Source organism: Pholis gunnellus (genome assembly GCF_910591455.1).
Source record: "Pholis gunnellus genome assembly, chromosome: 6".
In the NCBI taxonomy this organism is placed as follows: Eukaryota; Metazoa; Chordata; class Actinopteri; order Perciformes; family Pholidae; genus Pholis; species Pholis gunnellus.
Genome location: NC_136532.1, coordinates 3232588 through 3256010, shown reverse-complemented (window position 1 = coordinate 3256010; position 23423 = coordinate 3232588). Strand labels below are relative to the sequence as shown.

The window sequence follows — 23423 nt, the reverse complement described above, 5'->3', positions numbered from 1 at the left end:
ATTCAAGATGGCTGCTACAGGTAAGCGTTTAACTTCTATCCAAACTGCACGAAAGACACTAACGGAAGAAGGTTTCGCTGTTATCCTGACAGATGTAGCTAGCGTTATATCAACAACTGTTAAGTGCTGTTTTACTTGTGTCAATGAAATAAGTCCCTGCTGTGTACTTTAGGAAGACATCAGAAGTAACCAACAAGCTGACGCGGTGGTAAAACCCCCTAAATTGGCTAACGTTAGCTGGCAGGGAGTAGCATAAGAGCCCTACACACTAAAGTAAGATAAATTAGCCTCTGCCTTCACGCTAGCCAGATAATCTCCTGCTCCAGTCAGCATTTAGCCAGCTAACGTTAGCTCGCACAGTACAAGTCGTTATGAAAGGAATTTACAAACGATTTGATAACTTTGGTTAGCGTTAACTTAACGCAATATTGCTATCATGTAACATTTTACCCACTTCCTACCAGTCTACCGTTACAAGTTGTTTGTTAGTCTGCTTTAATCGTTTAACTATCGCCCGAGAGAAACATGGCCTTCCAAAACTCGAAATGTCATTTTGCATCGCAGGCAAATCCCACGCTAAGCTAAATGGCTAACGGTAGGTAGGATTAGCATGCGAGTAGTTAGCGTTAGCAGTTCGCTGGTTTGCAACTTTGACTTTCAGCGCTCCAATTCAGCATTGCTTTTAAAGATCGGCCTGACACGTACTGTGTCACGTTACGTAGGGTCAGTTCATATTAGTTTTGTTAAACGTGATCACCGGTCGTCTGTGCTGCGAAGTTCCACAGGCACTGCGTTGACGTTGAGACCGGGTGGCATCCTCTCCTGGATCATTCAGAATTTAGGCAATCAACTGTTTGTATCGACAGGATGATAACTGTGAACCTTTCACAACTCATCAGGATACATTTAGTGTACCTGTCGTAATGTGTCCACCGTCCATGCAAATAAGGGCATTGTTGAGAGAGCAGAGATGCATTCTCATTCAATGTACGGGATTTTGCATTATGATTCAAAAGTCTCAAACTAAAATCTGCCAGAAATCAGTGTGCTCAACTTTATTCATCATAACTTGTGTTTACGTGTACACTGGCATTTGCATATTATTTATAGAATTTACATTTGTATTGTTGACTACAAACTACTGAAACTCTTTGTCGTGTTTCATGCCAGTTTTTATATGGATGACTACAGCGTTGCTTGTTTGGATGTGCTTTTTAGCTGTATGTCTTTTGCTTGTTTGTTTTCATTTTTGCAACCATGTACAGTGTCAAGAGTGTTTGGTGGATGGTGGATTCGTAGGGTTGATTACTAAGGAGAGGCATCTACATCCACAATCCACAAAATTCCCTTTCCCCCCCAACAATCTGATCCACTTTATTTACACTGGAGGTATAGATGTATGGAGATATTCTGTCCAAACTGAAATATGTCCATGTTGTTGCAGGAAACTAGGAAAGGGCTAACTCTTCTGGATTCCACTGTGCATGAAGCTCTCCTGAGGTTGTGGCGTCTCAGTGCTCCGTGTCCCAGCTCCTCCTGCCTCCCATCATGTCCTCCACCTCCTCCTCCTACTCCTCCTCAGGGGAGACTAGTCCGGAGGATGTACCCCGAGGTGGGGGCACCATCCGAGTCTACCTCCCCAACAAACAGAGGACAGTGGTGAGATGATTGGCTCTATACCGCTCTTAAACAATGAAGCAGCAGAACATTTAAAAAACACATTTTGACATACTGAATACATCAATGCGAGTATGCTGTAACAAGATTAATAAGTGATGGCTGACTATTACCACCTTTGGGGGAAAAAAATGACGCCAGCACTGTTGGTTGTAAGTGTAATTAATCACACAAAATTCGACATCTTTACCAGGTTGTTAATGAGTAAGCTGGACACAGATGGGGTCAGATTTCACAGATGGTGCCTGCCACCACCGTTTATTCGGCTTATCATCCCTATCAGATGTAGATATCTTGTGTTCATATTCAGACTAATAATTGCAAAATGATCCTGTTACGTGCAAAATATTAACCTTAGTGAAAATGGTTGTGCATTATTATAATAATGGATGAAACAATAGGCTCCTCATGCTATCCATATCTCTCTACTGTAAAATAGCAGGCCATGTGTCGAGCTCAGCTCGGCCTGCTGGATGTCCTTTCACGCCTTTCAGTGAAACTTGAGTCGATTGCTTTGCAACATTTGCTGTCACGTCACAGACGACTAGTTTAAAAAAGGTTGCCTATGGAATCTGGCTGAGCTCTTTGTGTTCCTGCTGTGCTTTTTATATCAAATTAACAGACAACAACAGTATGTACCAAATCTGTTTTGTATTACTATGTTAGAAATGCACATATAATTGTGACATATTGTGCGGTAATATCACCATGGAGCCAGCAGCTGTGGTTGACTGTCATCCCACTATGTTGTCAATAAGAGCTCTGTTGTGGTCAGAATAGAACGTCACATTTTGGGGGAAAAGTGACGGGTGTACACTGGACTGAAGTTCTAGTCTGCTGAAAGTTCTGTCACAACATGAGTAATCTATATGTCAACATGAACTCAATTTACAGCTGTCATTTCTGCTTCTCCTAATAGTCCTCCTTGTTACCTGTGTGTGTACCTGGCCAATGAATGTCATTTCAAAGTCACATTTGTTCAAATACTGTTTCCTGTTCTCAGGTGAATGTTCGCCAAGGACAGACTGTGTACGAGAGTCTAGATAAAGCGCTCAAAGTGAGAGGCCTGAGCCAAGACTGCTGTGCTGTATTTCGCCTGCTAGAAGGGTAAGATTGCATTATTGTCCTCTGAATGTCCTCCCACACCATGTAGGGATAATGGGTTGCATTCCTCATCGCCAACATAACAGATCAAGAGGCAACAGCAAACAATTGGCTGAATTCTAACATCTGTGTGTTGTTCAGTAAGGTTTGTTGATAGTATGAGGTGTGACGCAAACTAATTTAGTGTGTTTAAGTTATTTATACATCCTCAAAGATACAGCACCTACTACCTGCCGTGTGTGTGTGTGTGTGTGTGTGTGTGTGTGTGTGTGTGTGTGTGTGTGTGTGTGTGTGTGTGTGTGTGTGTGTGTGTGTGTGTGTGTGTGTGTGTGTGTGTGTGTGATTTTAAAGGGAAATTCTTCGATCTACTTTTTTATAGTTTCATCAAAATAGTAACTTTGCACTTACCAAGATAATTGTGGCCATCTGTAAACGCAGTGACAGATCCATGAAGAAGTCAGACGGGGCAAGAAACACCAGCAGTCAGATAACCACACAGGTCAGCATAGGTGTGTGCACACTGTGTTCCTGTGCGGATTATTCGTGACATTTCAGGTGCACTAACATTCAATCTTACCTGTAAATAAAGTGGTTTAGATCATCTGACTGCTTCCGTCTGTCTAATGCACTGCACATCATATGTTAAACTATATTTCGTCATAGAATAACAAAAAAGAATTAAACATGGTCATGATCTCACATTGCAAGAGAAACGAGAACAAGCAGTATTGTCTGATACTGACCATAGATGAAGACCCTCTTTTCTAACATCATAAGAAATCTAAAGTTAAACACCATTTCATTGTGAGAAACACAAATGGTGTAAATAGACGCCTCAGGTTTTGAATGAATGAATGAATTTGAGGTATTTCAAACTGATGATGTATATGAATGTGTTTTTGCCTTTGCCTCTCCAGTCGTAAGAGGCTGACTGATTGGGACACAGACATCACTCCTCTGGTTGGAGAGGAGCTTTTAGTCGAGGTCCTGGATGATATTCCCCTCACCATGCACAACTTTGTAAGTAGCTGGCAAATACATTTCCATGTTTATGGCGAAATACCTTTTTATTTACATAATGCCAACCTATCAGGAACTGGCCTGGTTGGCGTTCCACCTGATATTTGGGTTCGTAATGACATTGCTGGTGTAAAAGTAACTTTTGTGGCCTCTTTATCGTGCAGGTACGGAAAACCTTCTTCAAACTGGCCTACTGTGATTTTTGCCACAAGTTTCTTTTTAACGGCTTCAGATGTCAGACGTGCGGCTACAAATTCCACCAGCACTGCAGTAGCAAGGTCCCTACTGTGTGCGTGGACATGGATACAGTGACCAAACGGTGAGTTGGGGGAGAGCTTCAGTATCATGCAGTGATTCAGTTCATCAGTGATTCAGTTCATCAGTGATTCAGCTCAGTTCATTCTGTTCAGTTCATCAGTGATTCAGCTCAGTTCATTCTGTTCAGTTCATCAGTGATTCTGTTCAGTTCATCAGTGGGTGTAAATCTATACAGTGTCTTTATGATGCGAACCAGGGAATGAGTTATTTTCTAACTAGTTTCTTTCTATAGCATGGGTGGGATGGAAGGGGGAAGCCCAATTTTATTTTTTACATATAACTGATAAAAAGCTGTTTTAAAATATGGAAAAAAATCTCAACTCAAAGTCCACATTCTTACTTTTACCAGAGCTTTAAACCTCATGTCACTGTCTTCCCCAGCGTGCTGTTAACAAAACAGTTTCTGAGGTCAAGAGTCGACACTCAAACTCAAAAACGTATTTAGGACCAGACATAAAGGCTAAAGGCAAGAATGACCTGGAACATGCGTCCATATCCAAGGACTAGGATCCACAGATGAACATGATAGTGCAACATGTATTACTAGTTGATCGTTATCATATCAGCTGGTCTCATAGATTTTTGTGTCCTTGTTTTTTTGGGCTGAGATTATGAGATATAATCAGTGTTTCTGTTTGCCAATGTTGTTGATAAATGTATTTTGTCAAAGTTTTTCTGAAAGAAATGAACCCTAACCAACACATTGCTAAGTTGGTGTGCTCATCAGATGATGGTTCCTGTTTTTATCGGCTGAGTGTCCTCTTTGAGTCAGGGAGCCCAGTTAAAAAAGCATAAATTACAGATAAGATAACACTTTATTCATCTCAAGGGAAGTTGCTGTGCAGCAGTGGTAATAAAGTGGGTAGAGTGCAAATTTAAAAGTCTAAAATAACAATAACACTTACGTACAATGCCAAAATCAAGTCAACAGTATGGATCATAAAAATATAAACAGGTTAACGGCAGAGATCAGTCTATGTGGGTTGCATATAGATATGTAATTACAAGAACAACTTTAGGTCCTTAATGTAAATGAGTGTTCCTTTGTCTGACACATTGTTTCATTATGTCTCTTGTGCTATCCCTTTTCTCCTATGTTTTGTCCAGGGTTGATACTCATTCCTGCACAGATGAGTACCCACGGATACTATTGCCAGAAAATTCCCCATCGCAGAGCAACCTAGCCTTAACCCCAGAGCCTGCTGGGTAAGCGCCTATACTAAACAAAGTAGATTTAAGCTTAGTTTATACTCTCGCTTGGCGCCGTAGCACGAGCCTCCGCAGACGGGCGAGTGTGTACGGAGGCGTTTCTACTCTGTGCTGTGCGCTGCATTATTCTCCCAAACACCAGAGGGCGTACAAACAAAATGAAAAAGCCAAAAGACAACAAGTGTGACCCATAGACTGTCAAAAACGCCATAAAGCAACCTCCACAATGCCGAGGAGGGGTTGTAGTTCTCTGTAAACTCGTATCTCCTATTCATGGACTACTGTAGAGCCCTGTAAAGAAAGAAGTCAAGTGTTCCAGGCATTTTAAAGCTTGAATATCTAAAATATTTACTCAAATGTAGATTTTTAAGACCTAATTATAAAGCATTTAAAAGCGAATCGGCCTTCTTTGTATAATCCCAAGACATGTAGATAGTGCTTTTATCAGGGAACTATTTGTGTCACATGATCGCACGCCAAGACACACAAATTCAGAGATGCACGACCAAGCGCCGCAACCACTCATGATTGTGTCATTTTCTGGTGCTGGCTTCACTACGGCGAGTACAAACTAAGCTTTAGGGGACACTATAGTCCTAGTCTGTGAAGCTGATATTCATATATATATATATATATATATATATTGTGTCTATTTTACTTGATCACTCAGGATGGACCTCCTGTCCCCGACCTCAGCTTTTCGCTTCCCCATGCCGAGTGGAGATGGCCAGTCTCTACAGCGGCATCGCTCCACCTCCACTCCCAACGTTCATATGGTCAGCACAGTGGGCGCAGCTGGTGCCAGCATTATAGAGGTCAGTGCTGGCTGCTTGGCCCGTGTTTTGATTTCTTGCTCTTGTTGAGAGGATCCGATTGCATCTACTTGTTCAATGTATAACAACGATTGCCTGCTTTTTGATATCATTTTATATGATATTATCAAGCTCCAGTGCTTAAAAATGTTGGTCCATATAAAGTCCTCAAACCGCTGACCTCAACACCTTTTACTTACCTGTGTGTTAAAAATCATACGTGAATTTAAAATCCAGGGTATCTCCTCCTTTTTAGGAAGCACTAAAATTCAACAACACAATGGGTATGTGACTTTTGTATTTATTTATATATTTAAATTTGTATTCATTTGTGATTTTACATGTGGTGTTATTGTCCTTTTTTTTAAAAGTACTCTCTCGTCCCTGCAGGTCCTGAACCCTCACCAAAACCCTCCACCAGCCCACCGTCTTCCCTCGGCTCTCCGGGCAGGAGACCGCCAAAGTCTCCCTCAGAGCACAAGGAGCGCAAGCCTTCCTCGTCCGACGACAAAAAGAAAGTGGTACGTAGTCTTTGACCGCATCCTTCAGACGGGGTATGGAGAGTTAGTAGTAACTGCAAAACAATTGAAGTGCTATTCACAAAATGGTTGTGCAAAAATCTCAAAGGCATTTACTTATGCTGTGAGGTAGTAGTTCAAAACATTCACTCTACGGGATGTTTCAGCACCGAGGGGGCTACAGAGACTCGAGTTACTACTGGGAGGTCCACTCTCGAGAAGTCACCATTCAGAAGAGAATAGGTGCTGGCTCCTTTGGAACGGTCTTCAAGGGCAAGTGGCACGGAGACGTGGCGATCAAGATCCTTAAAGTCACCGAGCCAACCCCTGAACAGCTGCAGGCCTTCAAAAACGAAATGCAGGTCTTACGGTGAGAAGTGCTGTCTGTTTTCTACATAACCTGAAGTCTTACTTATTTGACAAAGGGCACTGACGACAACATTAAAACATTTTCTTTAGATAAATATATATTCATCAATGGGCTTTCACTTATGAAAGCTTTGTGATTAGTACAAATCTGTTTAATTAAGACTAGTATATGGTTTGACCTTGTCTGGTCAGTGTGTTAAATTGTGGCCACAGATAGTGAGTGGTAGTGTCTATATGGTGTACTCCTGGATATTGAAGGCTCACTTTGGTGTTTTTCCACCTGGACCCTATTTCCTATGCTTTTGTGACTAAATGGTCCAGTATTGATGGAGGATGTTGTAGCTGTGAGGGCAATCGGCGTCAATGGGTAACCGGAAGTTACAGACATGTAACAGTCAAAATATTGGAAAAGTAATATATTCATTATTTTATTAAATAACTCTAAATGAAACCTTTTCTTTAACGTTTCACTTTATCCTGTCTAGTTGTATTTGTGTCCACGTCCCGAAAAAGGTCAAATCTTTTTGTGAAATCTGAATAACTGGCAACAACAAGTCCAGTGCACTCGCATCACATTTCCACTTCTAAGAACAATCTGACAGTCAGCAGCAGCAGCAGCAGCAGCAGCAGCAGCATTAGCAGCAGCATTAGCAGCAGCAGCAGCAGCAGCAGCAGCAGCATTAGCAGCAGCAGCAGCAGCAGCAGCAGCAGCAGCAGCAGCAGCAGCAGCAGCAGCATTAGCAGCAGCATTAGCAGCAGCAGCAGCAGCAGCATTAGCAGCAGCAGCAGCAGCAGCAGCATTAGCAGCAGCATTAGCAGCAGCAGCAGCAGCAGCAGCATTAGCAGCAGCAGCAGCAGCAGCAGCATTAGCAGCAGCAGCAGCAGCAGCAGCAGCAGCAGCAGCAGCAGCCCTTTGAGTGGCCGTAAAGAAGGTTGCTGCTCGCCCCGATAGCATTACAACGGATTCTCGCTCAATACTGGACCGCTTTCACAAATTGTTGTCCCCATTAGTCACTTAGACAAAAATAGTGTCCAGGTTGAAAAATACCAAATTTATCCTTTAAATTTTCTTCTGCAATTTTCTTTAGGGGTCTGCAATATTTGTTCTACGTGCTATATTCATTGAATTCTTTTTTATTTTTACAACCTCTCCTCTCTGCTCTGTTCAGTCGAAGTTACACACGTTTTTGTCAGGTGACTGTTGGTCTCAGGCGAGTCAATCATGACTTTCTAGTTGCGCTGAGGAGCGCAGAATGTAATGCTTTTTACAGGATCTGGTTACTTCAAACTGTTAATTTGGGGGGAAATGATCAGTGTGTTCGTTCCACTTTCTCTTCATACGTTTTCGTGGTTGTACATGACTGTTTCCAAAATATTCCTTTTGAGAGAGCATGGCCACCGACCAATGGTGTGACCTCATCAATAAACTGGCCAGGGACCGACTTCATTGTGTGTTTATGGCCCCATTTACTGTAGCCCAGCAAAAGAAATAGGCTTTTAACCTATTTTGAGGGACATTATAATAACAACCAAATAAGCCGGTTTATTTGGTTGTTATATCTAACTCTCAAATATATGAATTCAATAACTGTATCTTAATGAAATGAGTTCATCTGATCATGGATGAGACGGTGCAATGTCTAACATTATTGTGGTTTCTGTTCCCTGCAGGAAGACCCGCCACGTCAACATCCTGCTGTTCATGGGCTATATGACGAAGCCCAACTTTGCCATCATCACACAGTGGTGTGAAGGCAGCAGCTTGTACCGCCATCTGCACGTCACAGAAACCAAGTTTGACACGATGCGGCGCATTGACGTGGCCAGACAAACAGCACAGGGCATGGAGTAAGACCTGCTGCTAGATTCCATTTTACCACTTCATCACTACACATCAAGTGTCAATTAGATGCTGTGTTTTCTTTCCGGTACACAACGTTGTGTACTTTGTGTTTAATGGAAGTTAGTTTGGTAGAGAGAAATGATTCCATGAGATGCATCATTTTCACTTTTCATAAACCTTCCTAATGGGATTGAATTTGTTTAAATGTTGTTTAGTATGTTTCAGCTCTGGTCTGATTTGATAGTGTCAGTCATAGTGCAGGACTGGTAAAAGGGAAGGCTGTTAATACTGTATGAGAACCTCTGAGAAAGCTAATGGCTTAATATTGTGCAGGATGCAATACATGGAGTCTTGTCAAAACGTATTAATAACCTCATACAGATGAAATCAGTGGTGTTCTTTTCCTTTTCAGTTATCTTCATGCGAAGAACATAATTCATCGAGACCTGAAATCAAACAGTATCCTTTTCTTGTCAAGTGGTATTTAACAATGTAGCTGTTTGTGCTTAGATCACCTAGAACTCAACCAATCACAATGGCACATTTGAACAACATGTTCTGTAAGCTAGCAAACTTTTCAAAATCATAATGTTAAAGAGGCAGACGTGTCAAAGTATTGGGGCGGTAATATATTCATTATGTTTATTTCTTCTGTACTCTGTGGTACGTTGGCTTTGAAATGAAGCAATGACTTGGATGTGAAAGGGTGTTAGCACCTGTGTGGGTGAACAGTGTAAAACAATGGGCCTCATGCAGGAACAGGTTTGTTCATAAGTGGCTTGAACAAGTGATTTATGAGAACTTGCTGCATTCATCCATTTCTTCTCGTACTTATAATTTTCTCTTTCTGACCTGTTGAAGGAGTCGTGTACTATTAGTCTGCTGTTATCTGAGCCGAAGCTTTCCCTCTAATGGATTGTGTTTTTCATCACTTTGAAGACATTTTCAGTTTGAAAACCCTGACCTATGACTCTGCAATTTGAGTTTCAGGCTAATGTAATTCTAGATGTATTCACCTTCACCTTCTCCTTGGTGACTATTCTAACTCGGGCACTTTCACATTCCGTCATTTTGTAATCTTACTTCCGTTTTAGAAGTGTGATTACTTTGCTGAGCATCGCCCGCTTTGTTTTTAAGTTTAAATGATTCTTCAGGTGAGAAAGAAAGCATTTAGATTCCCAATATGTGATCAATTTATCCAAATAATATTTAGGAAATTTACCCCAAATGTTTGGAGCTGTGAGGAGCTGCTGGTGTACAAAAAGCACATGTCAACGGTGTTTTTGTAATTGTTCTCTAAATAATTTCAAAACGCTGTCAAGTCTGCTTTTGTATGCCAAGTCATACTGGCAGGTGTACTGATCTGCTTCACATAGTTGAGCCATCTGTACCAAGAGACCGTCGCTGATGGCTGAGCGTGGTGACGCAGCGGTGAAACCATCTCATCGCTGCAGTGCTGAACGTTCCCAAATATCAACCTGGTTTTAAAAGCGCTAAACCCCAAGAACTAAAATGGATTGTTTTCAATCGGTAGTTTCAACAGCTCTCACTTTCTTTGCTGGTTTGTGGTAACATCTCAAACTTCTCAGACAAAGGGAAAGACCCTCCTCCTCTGGTCTCCTTCGTCTGTTAGCAAGCAGGGCCGAAATCAGCTGGTTGAAGTTTAAATCAAAAGGTATTTAATATACTAACAAAAGCGAAAACATTTACACACCGAATCACACTATTAAGAACATAATATTCCATGGAGCAGAGGTCCAATCCGGGCCACCCGGCACACTGGTGTGTCTGGCCGATGGCCCGCAGAGAGTCTGAAGATGTCCGGAGATCCAGTCTTTTGAGTTCTGAGTGTCTCTGTCATGTCCTGTATCAGCTCAGTGATTGGCTGAAATCCAATCAGCTCCTCCTGGCCTTTGACCCGATGGTCCAGCCTCCTCTGAAGCCAGCATTTCTTTGCTTGACCATTTCCTGTTTCCTTCCTGAAGGCGGCGTCTCTGCTGGCTCTTCTATTACCATATATCATCGTCTCCCCTGCAAAACCCTCACTCTCCTCTCACTTCATCTAATCTCCTTCATCGTTCAATACATCCAATGACTGTACTTAGTGTTCAATACATTTAATGACTCTGCTTTTTGGTTTAAAACTTCTATAAGTAAATGTACTGTAACATATACTATTCACCACTAGGGGTGCTATTAAACATACTAGCAATGCTTTTAAACTTAAATTCCTCACAATATGTACATCAGATTTTTGTAGTAATGTTTCCTGAGCTTTGTTGCTAGATATATTTCTCCATGAGGGCTGGACTGTGAAGATCGGAGACTTTGGCTTGGCCACGGTGAAGTCTCGGTGGAGCGGCTCTCAGCAGGTAGAACAGCCCAGTGGATCCATTCTGTGGATGGTAAGCCTCCAACCTTTTTCATTCTTTTGATTTGACGGAGGGACGTCCACTAAAATGACTGTGATAACTACAAAACTATGATATTAACAAATCTATTTGGAGCCATTAGACAACCAAACATTTGAAGCACAGAGTGTTGAACTCAACTTCAATATTAATGAAAAGCTTTTGCCAGACCAGCCTGGTCATTTCCCCTTTTCTTTCTTTCTTTCTTGTAAACATAATTCATTCTTTCATCAATCGGCCATACTTGGCCACCTTAGTGTTGATAAATATAAAACTTGTCTTTTATTTGGATTTAGCAACTTCAGCATTAGTAAGTCTGCTTTTTGTATTATTCTACAATGGTGGCATATTTGTGTTCGACCGTTTGGTCCGCGCTCAATCTTTTACCTCTTTAAAGGTACACATTAGAGTAACATTCTTTGCTTGGCTGTGGCACATGATTTCATTGGCTCACTTGAGTTATGACATTAAATAACTGACAATAACAAAAGTCCATTTATATCAACAATTTGTATTTGTTTTGGGCTTTTTATCTCTTCTTTATGTCCCTCCACAATGTACCGTACATTATGTCGTTGGGTGATGACGTAATAACAAACAAAAAATTCTCAATCATGATATGATTGAAACTTAAACCAGTTTTTTTACGTGTATTTGGGTGATTATCGTTATATTGTCATCTTATGTGAAAAGGAGTACTTTATGTTTGCAGAGATACAATATATTTATTTAAGACATAACAGCTAAATGAATGTTTAATTCATCATGTCATGACACAAATGAAAGGCTTACCTTTGGTCTTTTGCTCGTTTTCCCTGAGGCTCCTGAAGTGATCCGAATGCAGGACAGCAACCCATACACGTTCCAGTCCGATGTGTACGGCTACGGAGTAGTGCTGTTTGAGCTGATGTCAGGGACTCTGCCTTACTCCAATATCAACAACAGAGACCAGGTTACATGACTCTACTCCTCTTTGGGTTTACACAGCACTAGTCTGGCAGAGCAAAAGAGCTCACAGGGAGAGGTCTGGATCCCCACATTATCATTCTGCTTTCAGGAAAGGTCGCTCTGGCGTCTTTGTATTTTTTTTTTTTTTAAACCAATCACAATTGTATTGGGCCAAGCACAGGATGTAGCGATGATGAGAATACACTTAACTTTCCAATCATGTGGAGCAGCTGGCGGTGAAATATTACCATAGTCTACTGAGGTACGGTTGTAAGCTGTAGTGTGTGTGTGGGTTACATGCCTACTGCTAACAAACAACCAGACACTAAATGTCTATAGCCATGAGTTGCTATAGACTTAGCATGTGATGCAGTTTGCCACGCGGTTGTCATTTCTATTGCACACCGGAAAGCAATTTGTTTAAAGGATGAAAAAAGGAGAGGTGGGCACGAAGGTGGCACAGAAGCAAAAATCTCACCCACCACCTGAAGATTATATTCTCGGTTAATCTAATTGTTTAATATACAAAAGGTCCAAAAGTTGACACAAAGCCCAAGGTATCATCTTTCAACTGCAAAAAACAGAAAAGCAGCAAATCATCCCAATGGAAGAGGGAGAACAAGTGAATATTTGGCATTTTTACTTTAAAGAAATGCTGAAACGATTCATTATCCATTCTTTTTCTGTTGATTTACTCTTTGTTTCATCTTTATTTTCATCTTCCATGCTTCATCACTATCTACAGCAAATGCCATGGTAATTTGGTCATGTGTAGTTTTTGAGGCATCTCGTCTTTAACTGGTCTTTAAGGGCGACTGTGGCTCAGTGGTAGAGCACGGTCGTCCTTCAGTCAGAGGATCGGCAATTCCATCCCATCTAGTCCATGTGTTCTTCGGTAAGACACTCCAAATTGCTCGTGCAGTGTAGACCAAAGTGTTCACTAAGTGACCAACAGATGGAGCAGGACTTGACAGTAATGCTCGCCCGCTCGCCAATCCCTAAAAATGCAACACTGTGAACCACAAATCCGTAGAAATCAGCTAGAGGAGAGTTAACGCTGGTTAGCGTTAGCTGCTAGCAGTCCTGCTTGGCTAAATAACAGAGCTAACAGCATAGCAACATTTGGCGTTAGTCCTATTGTATTGTAATTTATTCCCATGCATGCTGATCAGATATAATAATAGTCATGTATGTATGTAGCTTAGGTTTATGTCACGAGCATGAATAGCACTCTCAGATTGAACTAACAGTTTCCTCTTTGATGTTTTTCTCAGATAATCTTCATGGTCGGACGCGGTTACTTGTCTCCAGACCTCAGTAAGATGTATAGTACCTCACCCAAGTCAATGAAAAGGCTCATCATTGACTGTCTGAAGTTCAAACGAGACGAGAGGCCTCTGTTTCCACAGGTGAGTCGTGTAATGGCTTCCCATCAGTTAAGAAACCACGAGAGCATAATGTAATAACAGTTCTGTACAGAGTATAATAAGTTATTATATTTTGAGAAAATGATTACGTTATAATCTAAACCAAAAAAAGTGCAACAATGCCCTGAATGTAGCACATAGTGGAATAACATTTAGATGCAGTTCTCTCCTCGTCTTCTTTACGTATCGGAACTCTTCTAGTTCAAATGAAAGTGGAGTCCTTCATGCTCTAGGGGACATTTTCATCACTCAGTTCCAAATTGATCAAATCTTCAATGTGTGACAAAATTCATGACTACAAGATATATATATAGTGACCTGACGAAAGAGGACCTTTGCAGAGATGATGCTGAGTTTACAATGCTGGGTGATTCTTCGCATGTGAAATAATTGCTCCTTACATAATTCTTCCAGTTACTTTAACACAGGGTTTAATTAAACACGCACGCACATAAATGCCCTGTGTGCGCGTGTGATGCAGGCACACAGAACAGTATCTGACTAGCACTTGCCTCACGCTCCCTACGTGCTCGCAACTGCTCAACAGGGCTCACTTGTCTAGTTGACTTCTTGCTGAGTTCTCTTTTGTCCAGGTCATTGGATATCATGAACTGTGACACACATTCAGGAGACTTGAGTTGTTTTATACTAAGGACTCCACTTGTGCCATGTAAAAATAGAACGATTATTCTGCTTTAAAATGACAAGGAGAGTACTCTTTTCTTAAATTACTATTATTAGCATTACACTATTTGCTAAATTTGTTACATTATTCAACTTTATAATGTAATAATTATCTATCTAACATTAAACAAGCTGGCGCGGCAGATGGCAGCCTCGGTACTGCTCTCTCTGTTTTTGTTTGTTTGTCTCGTTTCCAGCTCTCCTCTCTGATCACATTCAGCAGAGAGGAACTGTTAAACATCCGTCAATTTACTGGTCAAACTTTTTCACCGTTTTTCATCGAACCGGAAAGCTTTACAGAGCTTTTAGTTAGAGGAGCAGCGGCTCTGCTCGGAATTTACCGGAGACGCCGATGGGGGAAGCGAGCGGGAGCGCTCGTTAAACTGCATCAGCGGGGATTCCGAACTGCGCTCCCGTCAATCCACCTGGCGAACGTCCGCTCTCTGGCAAACAAGATGGATGAGCTGCTGCTCCTCAACAGAGCAAACACTGACTTCAGCAGATCCGCCGCCCTGTGCTTCACTGAAACCTGGCTCGGTGAGCACATCCCAGACAGCGCGAGTGCACTATATCTGCCGGACTTCCAAATCCTCCGAGCGGACCGCATGACGGTACTGACAGGGAAAACGAGGGGAGGCGGAATCTGCTTCTAAATTAACGAAGGTTGGTGTACAGATGTCACAGTGTTGAATGAATCATGCCGCCCTCACTTGGAAACACTTTTCATAGAGTTTCCCTCATTCATTCTGGTCGGTGTCTACATCCTCAGGCCTGTGTGAGTGAGGTGCTCCAACACCTGCAGAGCAGATCACCAACATGGAGCACAAACACTCTGACTCCCTGCTCATTGTTCTTGGGGACTTTAACAGCAAACCTCAGCAAAGAACTGCCTAAATACAGACTGCTATTAAGTGTGACAAAAACACACTGGACCACTGCTACACTGTAATAAAGGACGCATTTTGCTCAGTCCCCCGTGCAGCTTTGGGACTCTCTGATCATTGTCTGGTTCATCTTCTCCTGACCTACAGGCAGAAGCTAAAATCTGCAAAGCCTGTGGTGAAGACTGTGGAGATGGACCAACAAGGCAAAGCTGGAGCTACAGTCCTGCTTTGTCTGCACTGATTGGAGTGGTTTTGAGGCTGCTGCTACAGACCTGATGAGCTCATTGACACTGTGACATCATACTTCAGTTTTTGTGAACATGTGTGTGCCGACTAAAACCTTCTGCACATACAACAATAAACCTGGTTCACTGAAAAACTCAGGCAGCTTCGTCGGGCTAAGGAGCAGGCCTACAGAAGTGGGGACAGGATCCTGTACAACCAGAACAGGAACACACTGATGAGGGAGATCAAGAGAGCAAAGAGGAGCTACACTGAAAAGCTTTAAAAAAAATAATTTCAGTCAACGGCCCCTCGTCAGTGTGGAGAGGCCTGGAAGTATACTCACCAACTACAGGAGACCACCCGAATCACCTGAATGTGAACTGCAGGTTTGATAAGCCCACCCTCACACCCCCCACCTGCCCCATCATCATCAAACAACCATCTACACCCCCTGCCTCCTCCTCACCTCTCCCAACCGGCATTGAGGATCTGTGAGGAGGATGTGGGTCGGCTCTTTCACAGACAGAAGATCAGGAAGGCTCCGGGCCCAGACGGTGTGTCACCCTCCTGCCTGAAAGTCTGTGTTGACCAGCTGGCCTCCATCTTCACGCAGATCTTCAACCGATCACTGGAGCTGTGTGAAGTCCCCTCATGCTTCAAACGCTCCACGATCATCCCTGTCCCCAAGAAATCCTCCATCACAGGATTAAATGACTACAGGCCCGTCGCCCTGACGTCTGTGGTCATGAAATCCTTTGAGAAACTGGTGTTGACCCATCTGAAGGACATCACAGGGCCCCTGCTGGACCCCCTGTAGTTTGCCTACCTGCAAACCGGTCGGTGGATGATGCAGTCAACATGGGCCTGCGCCACTTGCTGCGACACCTCGACTCCCCAGCGACATATGCAAGGGTTCTGTTTGTGGACTTCAGCTCAGCGTTCAACACCATCATCCCGGAAATACTCCAACCCAAACTCTCCCAGCTCACTGTGCTGGCCTCCACCTCCACGCAGCAGGTGAGGCTGGGAAAGTTCACATCCAGCACCCGGACTATCAGCACTGGACCCCTCAGGGTTGTGTGCTCTCCCCACTGCTCTTCTCCCTCTACACCAACGACTGCACCTCAGAGGATCCGTCTGTTAGACTCCTGAAGTTCACAGATGACACAGCGGTCATCGGCCTCATCAGAGACGGTGATGAGTCTGGGTACAGACGGGAGGTTGAACAGCTGGTCCTCTGATGTGGTCAGAACAACCTGGAGCTGAACAAGCTCAAAACTGTGGAGATGACAGTGGACCTCAGGAGGAGCCCCCCAACACTGCCCCCCCCCTCACTATACTCAACACTGTGTCTGCTGTGGAGACCTCCAGGTTTCTGGGATCCACAATCTCCCAGGACCTGAAGTGGGCCCCCAACATCGACACCATCAGGAAAAAGGCCCAGCAGAGGTTGAACTTCCTGCACCAGCTCAGGAAGTTCAACCTGCCTCAGGAGCTGCTGATCCTGTTTTACTCCACCATCATCCAGCCTGTTCTCTGCTCCTCCATCACTGTGCGGTTTGGATCGGCCACCAAACAGGACAGAAACAGACTACACCGGATTGTCAGGTCTGCAGAGAGGATCATCGGTTTCAGCCTGCCCTCCATCCTGGACTTGTTCACCTCCAGAGTCAGGAAACGGGCTGAAAGATCACTGCAGACCCTTCACACCCTGGACACAAGCTGTTCAACTCCTCCCCTCTGGGAGGAGCTACAGAGCTCTGTACGCCAAAACCACCAGACTCAGGAACAGCTTCTCTCCACTGGCCGTCACTGATGAACAAGTAAAACAGACATATTGCATCTTCATTTGTACTACTATTATCACCTTCTGCACTAATATCCCAAATCCATTGTCCATTCTGTTGTTCTTTATACTCATATATTCTTAGATATATATTTATACTGTACATAGTACTTAAATGTTAAATGTTTATGCTTAGTTTCTCTGTTCTACTTGTTGTCTTTAATGTCCTTGTTTTTATATTTCTCTTGTTTATTGTATATATTTCATGTGTGTGTATGTACGATGAGAGTAATGTGTAACCGGAGTCAAATTCCATGTACGCGCACACACACACACATGGCCAATAAAGCTGATTGTGATTCTGATTGAGCTATTATTACATTTAGATTATTACATTATCAGTTCACAGTTTATGTTCTAGAAGCTATCTCATGAAATTAGCACCCGTATTCTCATCTATTATAAACTGAAGTAGCAGTGGAACCACGTTTTCTTTCAAATATTCCTAAATGTCATTGTTCTCCTCCTAACTAATCCTGCCTTACATTTGGTTTTCCTTCATCAGATCCTTGTGTCCATTGAGCAGGTTCAAGACCTGCTGCCAAAAATCGAGCGGAGTCGCTCGGAGCCGTCGCTCCATCGGGCCGTCCACGCTGAGGACCTGAACCCCCTTCTGTTCCACACCACCAGGCTGATGCCCCTCTAGGCTCCCCTCAGCAGGGGCAGAGAGGTCGTCTCCCTGAAAAGAAGCCCGCAGCATTCCCGTGCCACAGAGGGGCCACAGGCCCACTGTCCTGGCAGACCACGACCCCACTCACTCCCTGCAGCACTCAGTAACTGTAGAAATAACTGTACCACATTTAGTCTGATAGTGAATCATAGAGACAAAGATCTGCTCAGTAGGTGAAATAATTGTCTACTGTTTCTAGAAGGATGTTAAAATGCCTTTGATCATTACGTACTCTGACCTGCTAGGAGGTATTTTCAGTTGTTTTGAGGAAAAGGTTAAAACGGATGTTTTGCACATACCCTGCAAAACTGTGTCGCTCATTTTCAGTAGTAAAATAGTCTCAGTCCTTTTGAGGAGCACTGTAATCATAGCCAAAATATTTAAATCTATTCAACAGCCATAATGCTGGAGCTGCTGGTTCAGGTCACCTGATCAGCTTACATATTTCAAACGCTCGCTCGTCATGAGCCCCTTCCAGTCGGTGTGACGGGAGAGCTCAGATGTGAAGCTCGTGATTTGAAAGCTGTCTGCGAGTGTTTAGTAGAAGATGGGACATTTAGTCTGGATGGGAACCTCCACTCTTCTCTGCATCTGCAACTATTTCACAGCTCTAATTAGTTTTATTTGAAGTACCACACATCAACATTAGAGTTCCCGTGTTACCTTAGTGAAAGCTGCTCTGCATCGAGTAGTTGGAGGCTGCAGTCATAACGTTGACGTTGCTCGTTACAATCTGATTCCAGTAATGTCTTCGTCGGATTGTTTCCAAAAGTCCAAAATTATTGAAAAATATTTAGGAAATTCTAAACTGTTTGCACAGAAAAGGGAGGCAGCCACTGACGAGTTGTAATCATTGAATGTGATTTCTTTTAAAAAGCCATTGGGTACAGCCCTCTGCACATGCTGTGTGGCAGTGACGCGCTGGAAAAATACAAGTAGCACATTGCTGCAAATGAAATGACAGTTTCTTCCACGAAGCGGTTAAAGCCTCAGAATAACTTCTAATTTGGATAGACGTACGACCAGAGTTCCCATTGACGTTGCAATGGACTAAAGAGAGTTAGACTCCAAAAGAGCACTTGACATGTAGAAGTTGAACAGTTAATAACCCAGCAGGGCCCGGCAGAAGTAGCTGTCGTTCAAAATCAAATGTTTTTTGTTCTATTCTATCAGAGGTGAAGTGAATCACAAAGCATATCTGTCCCCCTCAGTCTTCAACCTGATAGATTGGAAGCAGAACAACGGGCCACATTGATCCGGTTCACTCATTGTTTGAAAGTATCTAAAAGCTCCTTGTAATGTTATTTCCCTTACCCCACCGGGTGTCTTTCAGCTTGTTGTAATACGTTCACACTGAATACAGGATTGCATTGTCGGGACAAATGTTTTGGCAATGTACACACAAGGGTTTGTCTGATAATTTAACTTGTCATTGTGATTCCAAAATACAAGATTTCAAGATTTTTCCCCAAGTATTTTATTTTTGCCAGTTCAGAGAAAACCCCCGTAGTACATCACAGGCCACTAACATCCAGCAGAAGATTAACAATCCATTCTGATGCAGATAAGAAACATGTATATACTGTATTAAGATGCTTCAGGTTAAGGGCTCTCAATAGACCGGTAGCAGAGTACTGCTCAATCTACAGCAACTACTTTAACTGCATTCAAACATTTCAATCTGGTGTAAAACCCTCTCACTGTGTTGGTCAACGGCAAGGTACTCCCAGAGCTTTGTGTTCCACTCATTCCTTTCTAGACTTTTACCAGAACGTCATCAGGCTCCAGATCACAGGGTTGCGGATGAGATGGCTTTTACACACACACACACACACACACACACACACCCCTACACACACACACACACACACACACACACACACACACACACACACACACACACACACACACACACACACACACACACATGGAATTGACAGCCCATAGTGAGTTGTAGTCTTAATGTAAATGGTTAGTTGTGTTGCTGCTACATAGTGTGTTTTCTGTTCACTTCATTTCTACAGCTCAGAGACGAGACAGACGGGGACTGTTCCCTCGGCACACAGCTCAGCAGCAGTCTGGTCTTTGAAGTGTATTCTTCCTGCTGTCAAACTCTACACTGTGGATTAGCCACTGAGTGATAGTTCACAGTTCCATGCTCACACGTACACATTCATCTAGTACTGTAGCAGCTGTGGATGCAGGAACACGGAGAGTAACTTGGTCAAATGAGTTACTCCAGTCCGGAGGCACTGTGAGAAGTGAGTCCTTCAGTATGCTTCAAATGAACTAGACTGTATGTGGAGGTGGGCATGATGGTGGATTTTCTGTTTTCAGGAAATTATAATAAATTGTCTGACTTCCCCAGAATCCGGTGTCAGAGTTTCAGACGCTCTAGATGAGTGGGCAGGCTTTTGGTTTGAAACATAATGAAGCCTTACTATTTGAATAATGAAATCATTCACTTGGTTCTGCCAGTCATGTGTCCATGTAGCGAGCTGGCAGGTTGAGTAGCATGACTGAGTCTGTTTAGCATCAACTCTAATGAGTAATGCGAGACTTGTCTAATTGTCTTTTTCTTGGAAACAACCGTTGTAGAGGACTGGCTGTCATTGGTAACTTCAAAATGTCTTCTTTGGCAGGCAGAGCTGTTCAGGAGGCTTCATCAGATGTGTAAACGATGGTACATGGACGGCATACGGCTTTAGTTTTAAGATTCTGAATCACATTCTACGTTCACCTCCTGCTGCGTGTTTTTGGGACGCTCATATAATTAGGTAATGAAGAGTACGGTCTAGACGTGCTCTGTATGGAGTGTCATAAGATAACCTCTGTTGTGATGAGGCGCTGTGTAAATAACATTGACTTGAGTCAATGTGTGGAGGCCGTTGATAAACCTGTTGTATCACTGTAACGGAGTGGCAACTCCCTGTTCCCCTGCCGCCGGTGCTTTGGGATAGCGAGGGAACAACCAAACCCCCGTGCGGACTGTGTTCTTGTCCGAGCTTGTCAGTTTGTATACCGCTCTCCTTTCCCTGCTTCACCTCTGCAGAAGCATGGAAGGACAAAGCGTGACTTGGCGATCGTATTGCTCACGGTGTGTTCTCTGGCTCGGGCCTGTAACTAGCTGCTGTTGCCCTCATGACGTACATGGTGAATGGACTCAGTGAGGCAGACGCTTCCATTCATTCCATGTGAGGCGACGTCCAATGCTCAGGTGAATACTGCTTCAGTGGATGTAGAGTAACTTCAGATTAAAGGCATATAACAAGCTGCCTTGTGTAACAATTAAGTGTGGTTTAAAAAGGGCCAGCTGCAGGAAGCTCTCTGCTTTATGAGCACAGGTCATGAAGGGGTCAGGAGCCGGCACCGCTGTGCCCCTCAGGTTGTTGAACAGGATGTAGTCCTTTATGAAACACTGCTCCCGTTAAGAACAAAACCAACCATGGGATTCAATTCATCGCAGCGAGTAAAGAGTAGTTTTATTTTAATTTATTTTCTTTCATGGATTACAAAACTAATCCCAAGTGGACTTGGCAGAGCGACCAGCTGCTGTTCATCTTCCTCTGTGATCTGTGACACTAGTGGAAGGTTCTATGCTTCCTGACCGCTTTTCTCTCGCCTACGTTTTTTGGTTTCTTCTAATATTGACATAACTGAAGTCAGATTTGTATTGCTTTCCGGTTGAGAACAGGTTCCTGCCACAAATCCATATCTGATGGGCAGCTCCTTCTCCTGTGCTGGTGTCCAGGATTACAGTCCACTTGGTCCACAGCAGCAGCTAGATGGTACTCTGTGTTCCTCTGTTCCCATCCAAACCTCTTGTTGGCCTGATTGGTTTGGTGTGAACGGCTACAGAGTGAAGGCAGAGCAGCCTCTCTTCAGAGCGTCTCCACTCTTTCAGGTTTTCATCGGCTCGTTACAGCTCGTGCACATTTTATTCTCCATCGTTAACGTTTCCAGAGCTCGTGTGTGTGTGACTGCTCTTTTTCCTGGATTTAGGACTAACAAGCTTTTTTTTGTCTTCATGAATGTAGGTTAACTGCTATTTAATTCAACAGTGGTTGTTACTTTTTCTAGGATGTGATCAATAGAGGTCACTGCTTCCTGGTGTAATTGGTAATCATGGAAGTGTTTGCTGAGTGTACTACTGAGTCATATGGTTTTTAGTGTCACACTTGAGTGTACATGGACTAGCAGCAGCTGTGAGGGTGGTGTTTGGGTGGTGTTTGGTGTTCTGTGAACTGGCCTCACTTCTCTGAATATCGTACGTGTCAGTTATCAATGAACTGACAGCAGATCAGACATTTAAACCTTTATATTTCAATGTTGTGAAAATAGGGGCTGGGTACCCTTACTGCTCTTACTCATTCCAGTTCTATCGGGGGTCGTGGTTTTACCGGCGGGGGGTCAGGGTTTAGTGAACCAGGGTTGGGAAAGACTTTGATTCTGTCTTTCTCTTATTTATTGATGTCTTTGCAGATGTTCTCGAATAAATGTTAACAGAGAGACATCACTCTCTGCAACATTCACGTCGTGTCCGGGCTCTCTCTCTCTGTGTGTGTGTGTGTGTGTGTGTGTGTGTGTGTGTGTGTGTGTGTGTGTGTGTGTGTGTGTGTGTGTGTGTGTGTGTGTGTGTGTGTGTGTGTGTGTGTGTGTGTGTGTGTGTGTGTGTGTGTGTGTGTGTGTGTGTGTGTGTGTGTGTGTGTGTGTGTGTGTGTGTGTGTGTGTGTGTGTGTGTGTGTGTCCGGGCTCTGTTCTTTTAGGAACGGTACTGTCTGCTCCCCCAAATCTCTTCTCACGTCTCCTGCAGGTGCATTAGTAGTGGCTCGTCTTTTAGACATCTTAAGCACAAACTAGGTATCAAACCTTTTAGTTTGTTCGGAGGCTTTCACTACGACAGCATCCTGTGAAAGGACCTTGTGATACTTTGCTGCCACAAGTTCAACTGGAGCCTGTGATATTTCAGTGTAGCTTGTAAGTGTTTGAATGGCCTTATGGCTGCTGAATGAAAGAAACCCACCTTTTCTAAATGAGATGCTTTTTATTAGCGTTCAGCAACAGCGAGGACAGAATGTCTTATTTTAAAATGACATAATGCTCTGTTGGACCAGGTTTCCTGTGAATCAATATCAGAAGTGCATCACCTCTCAGAGGGACGTGTTGTGGTGGAGGATTCATTATTCTGGTTAGACAGGATATCGGATCATTTTGTGTTCATCTGGTATCTAAAAGAGGAACCGTTGCTGGGAGTTAACCCATTCAAATGGACCTGAACAGCTTTGTGACACATCCATGATACTGGAGGGGAAACCAGAGAGGGTTTGTTTCAGAGAAGAGGAAGAGAGAGCGGTTTCATCACAGTAGTGTTTGTGTGTTCATATCTCTAGGTGAATTGAAATACTTGTTTATAGTTTCTGAGGTGTCCAGTTTGCAATAAATGGTATATTCTTCTGTG

At 43.3% G+C, this 23423-nt stretch overlaps 1 protein-coding gene across 1 annotated transcript; it reads left to right on the top strand.

The window, feature by feature from the left end:
• On the top strand, window positions 1-23423 carry araf (A-Raf proto-oncogene, serine/threonine kinase). The gene is made up of 16 exons (XM_079162073.1): window positions 1-20; window positions 1445-1659; window positions 2681-2784; window positions 3699-3801; window positions 3966-4120; window positions 5227-5325; window positions 5999-6143; window positions 6397-6424; window positions 6531-6661; window positions 6826-7028; window positions 8699-8875; window positions 9283-9329; window positions 11157-11275; window positions 12102-12233; window positions 13504-13638; window positions 17801-23423. The coding sequence occupies exons 2-16, from the start codon at window positions 1549-1551 to the stop codon at window positions 17939-17941; spliced, it is 1830 nt and encodes a 609-aa protein (XP_079018199.1). The 5' UTR covers window positions 1-20; window positions 1445-1548; the 3' UTR covers window positions 17942-23423.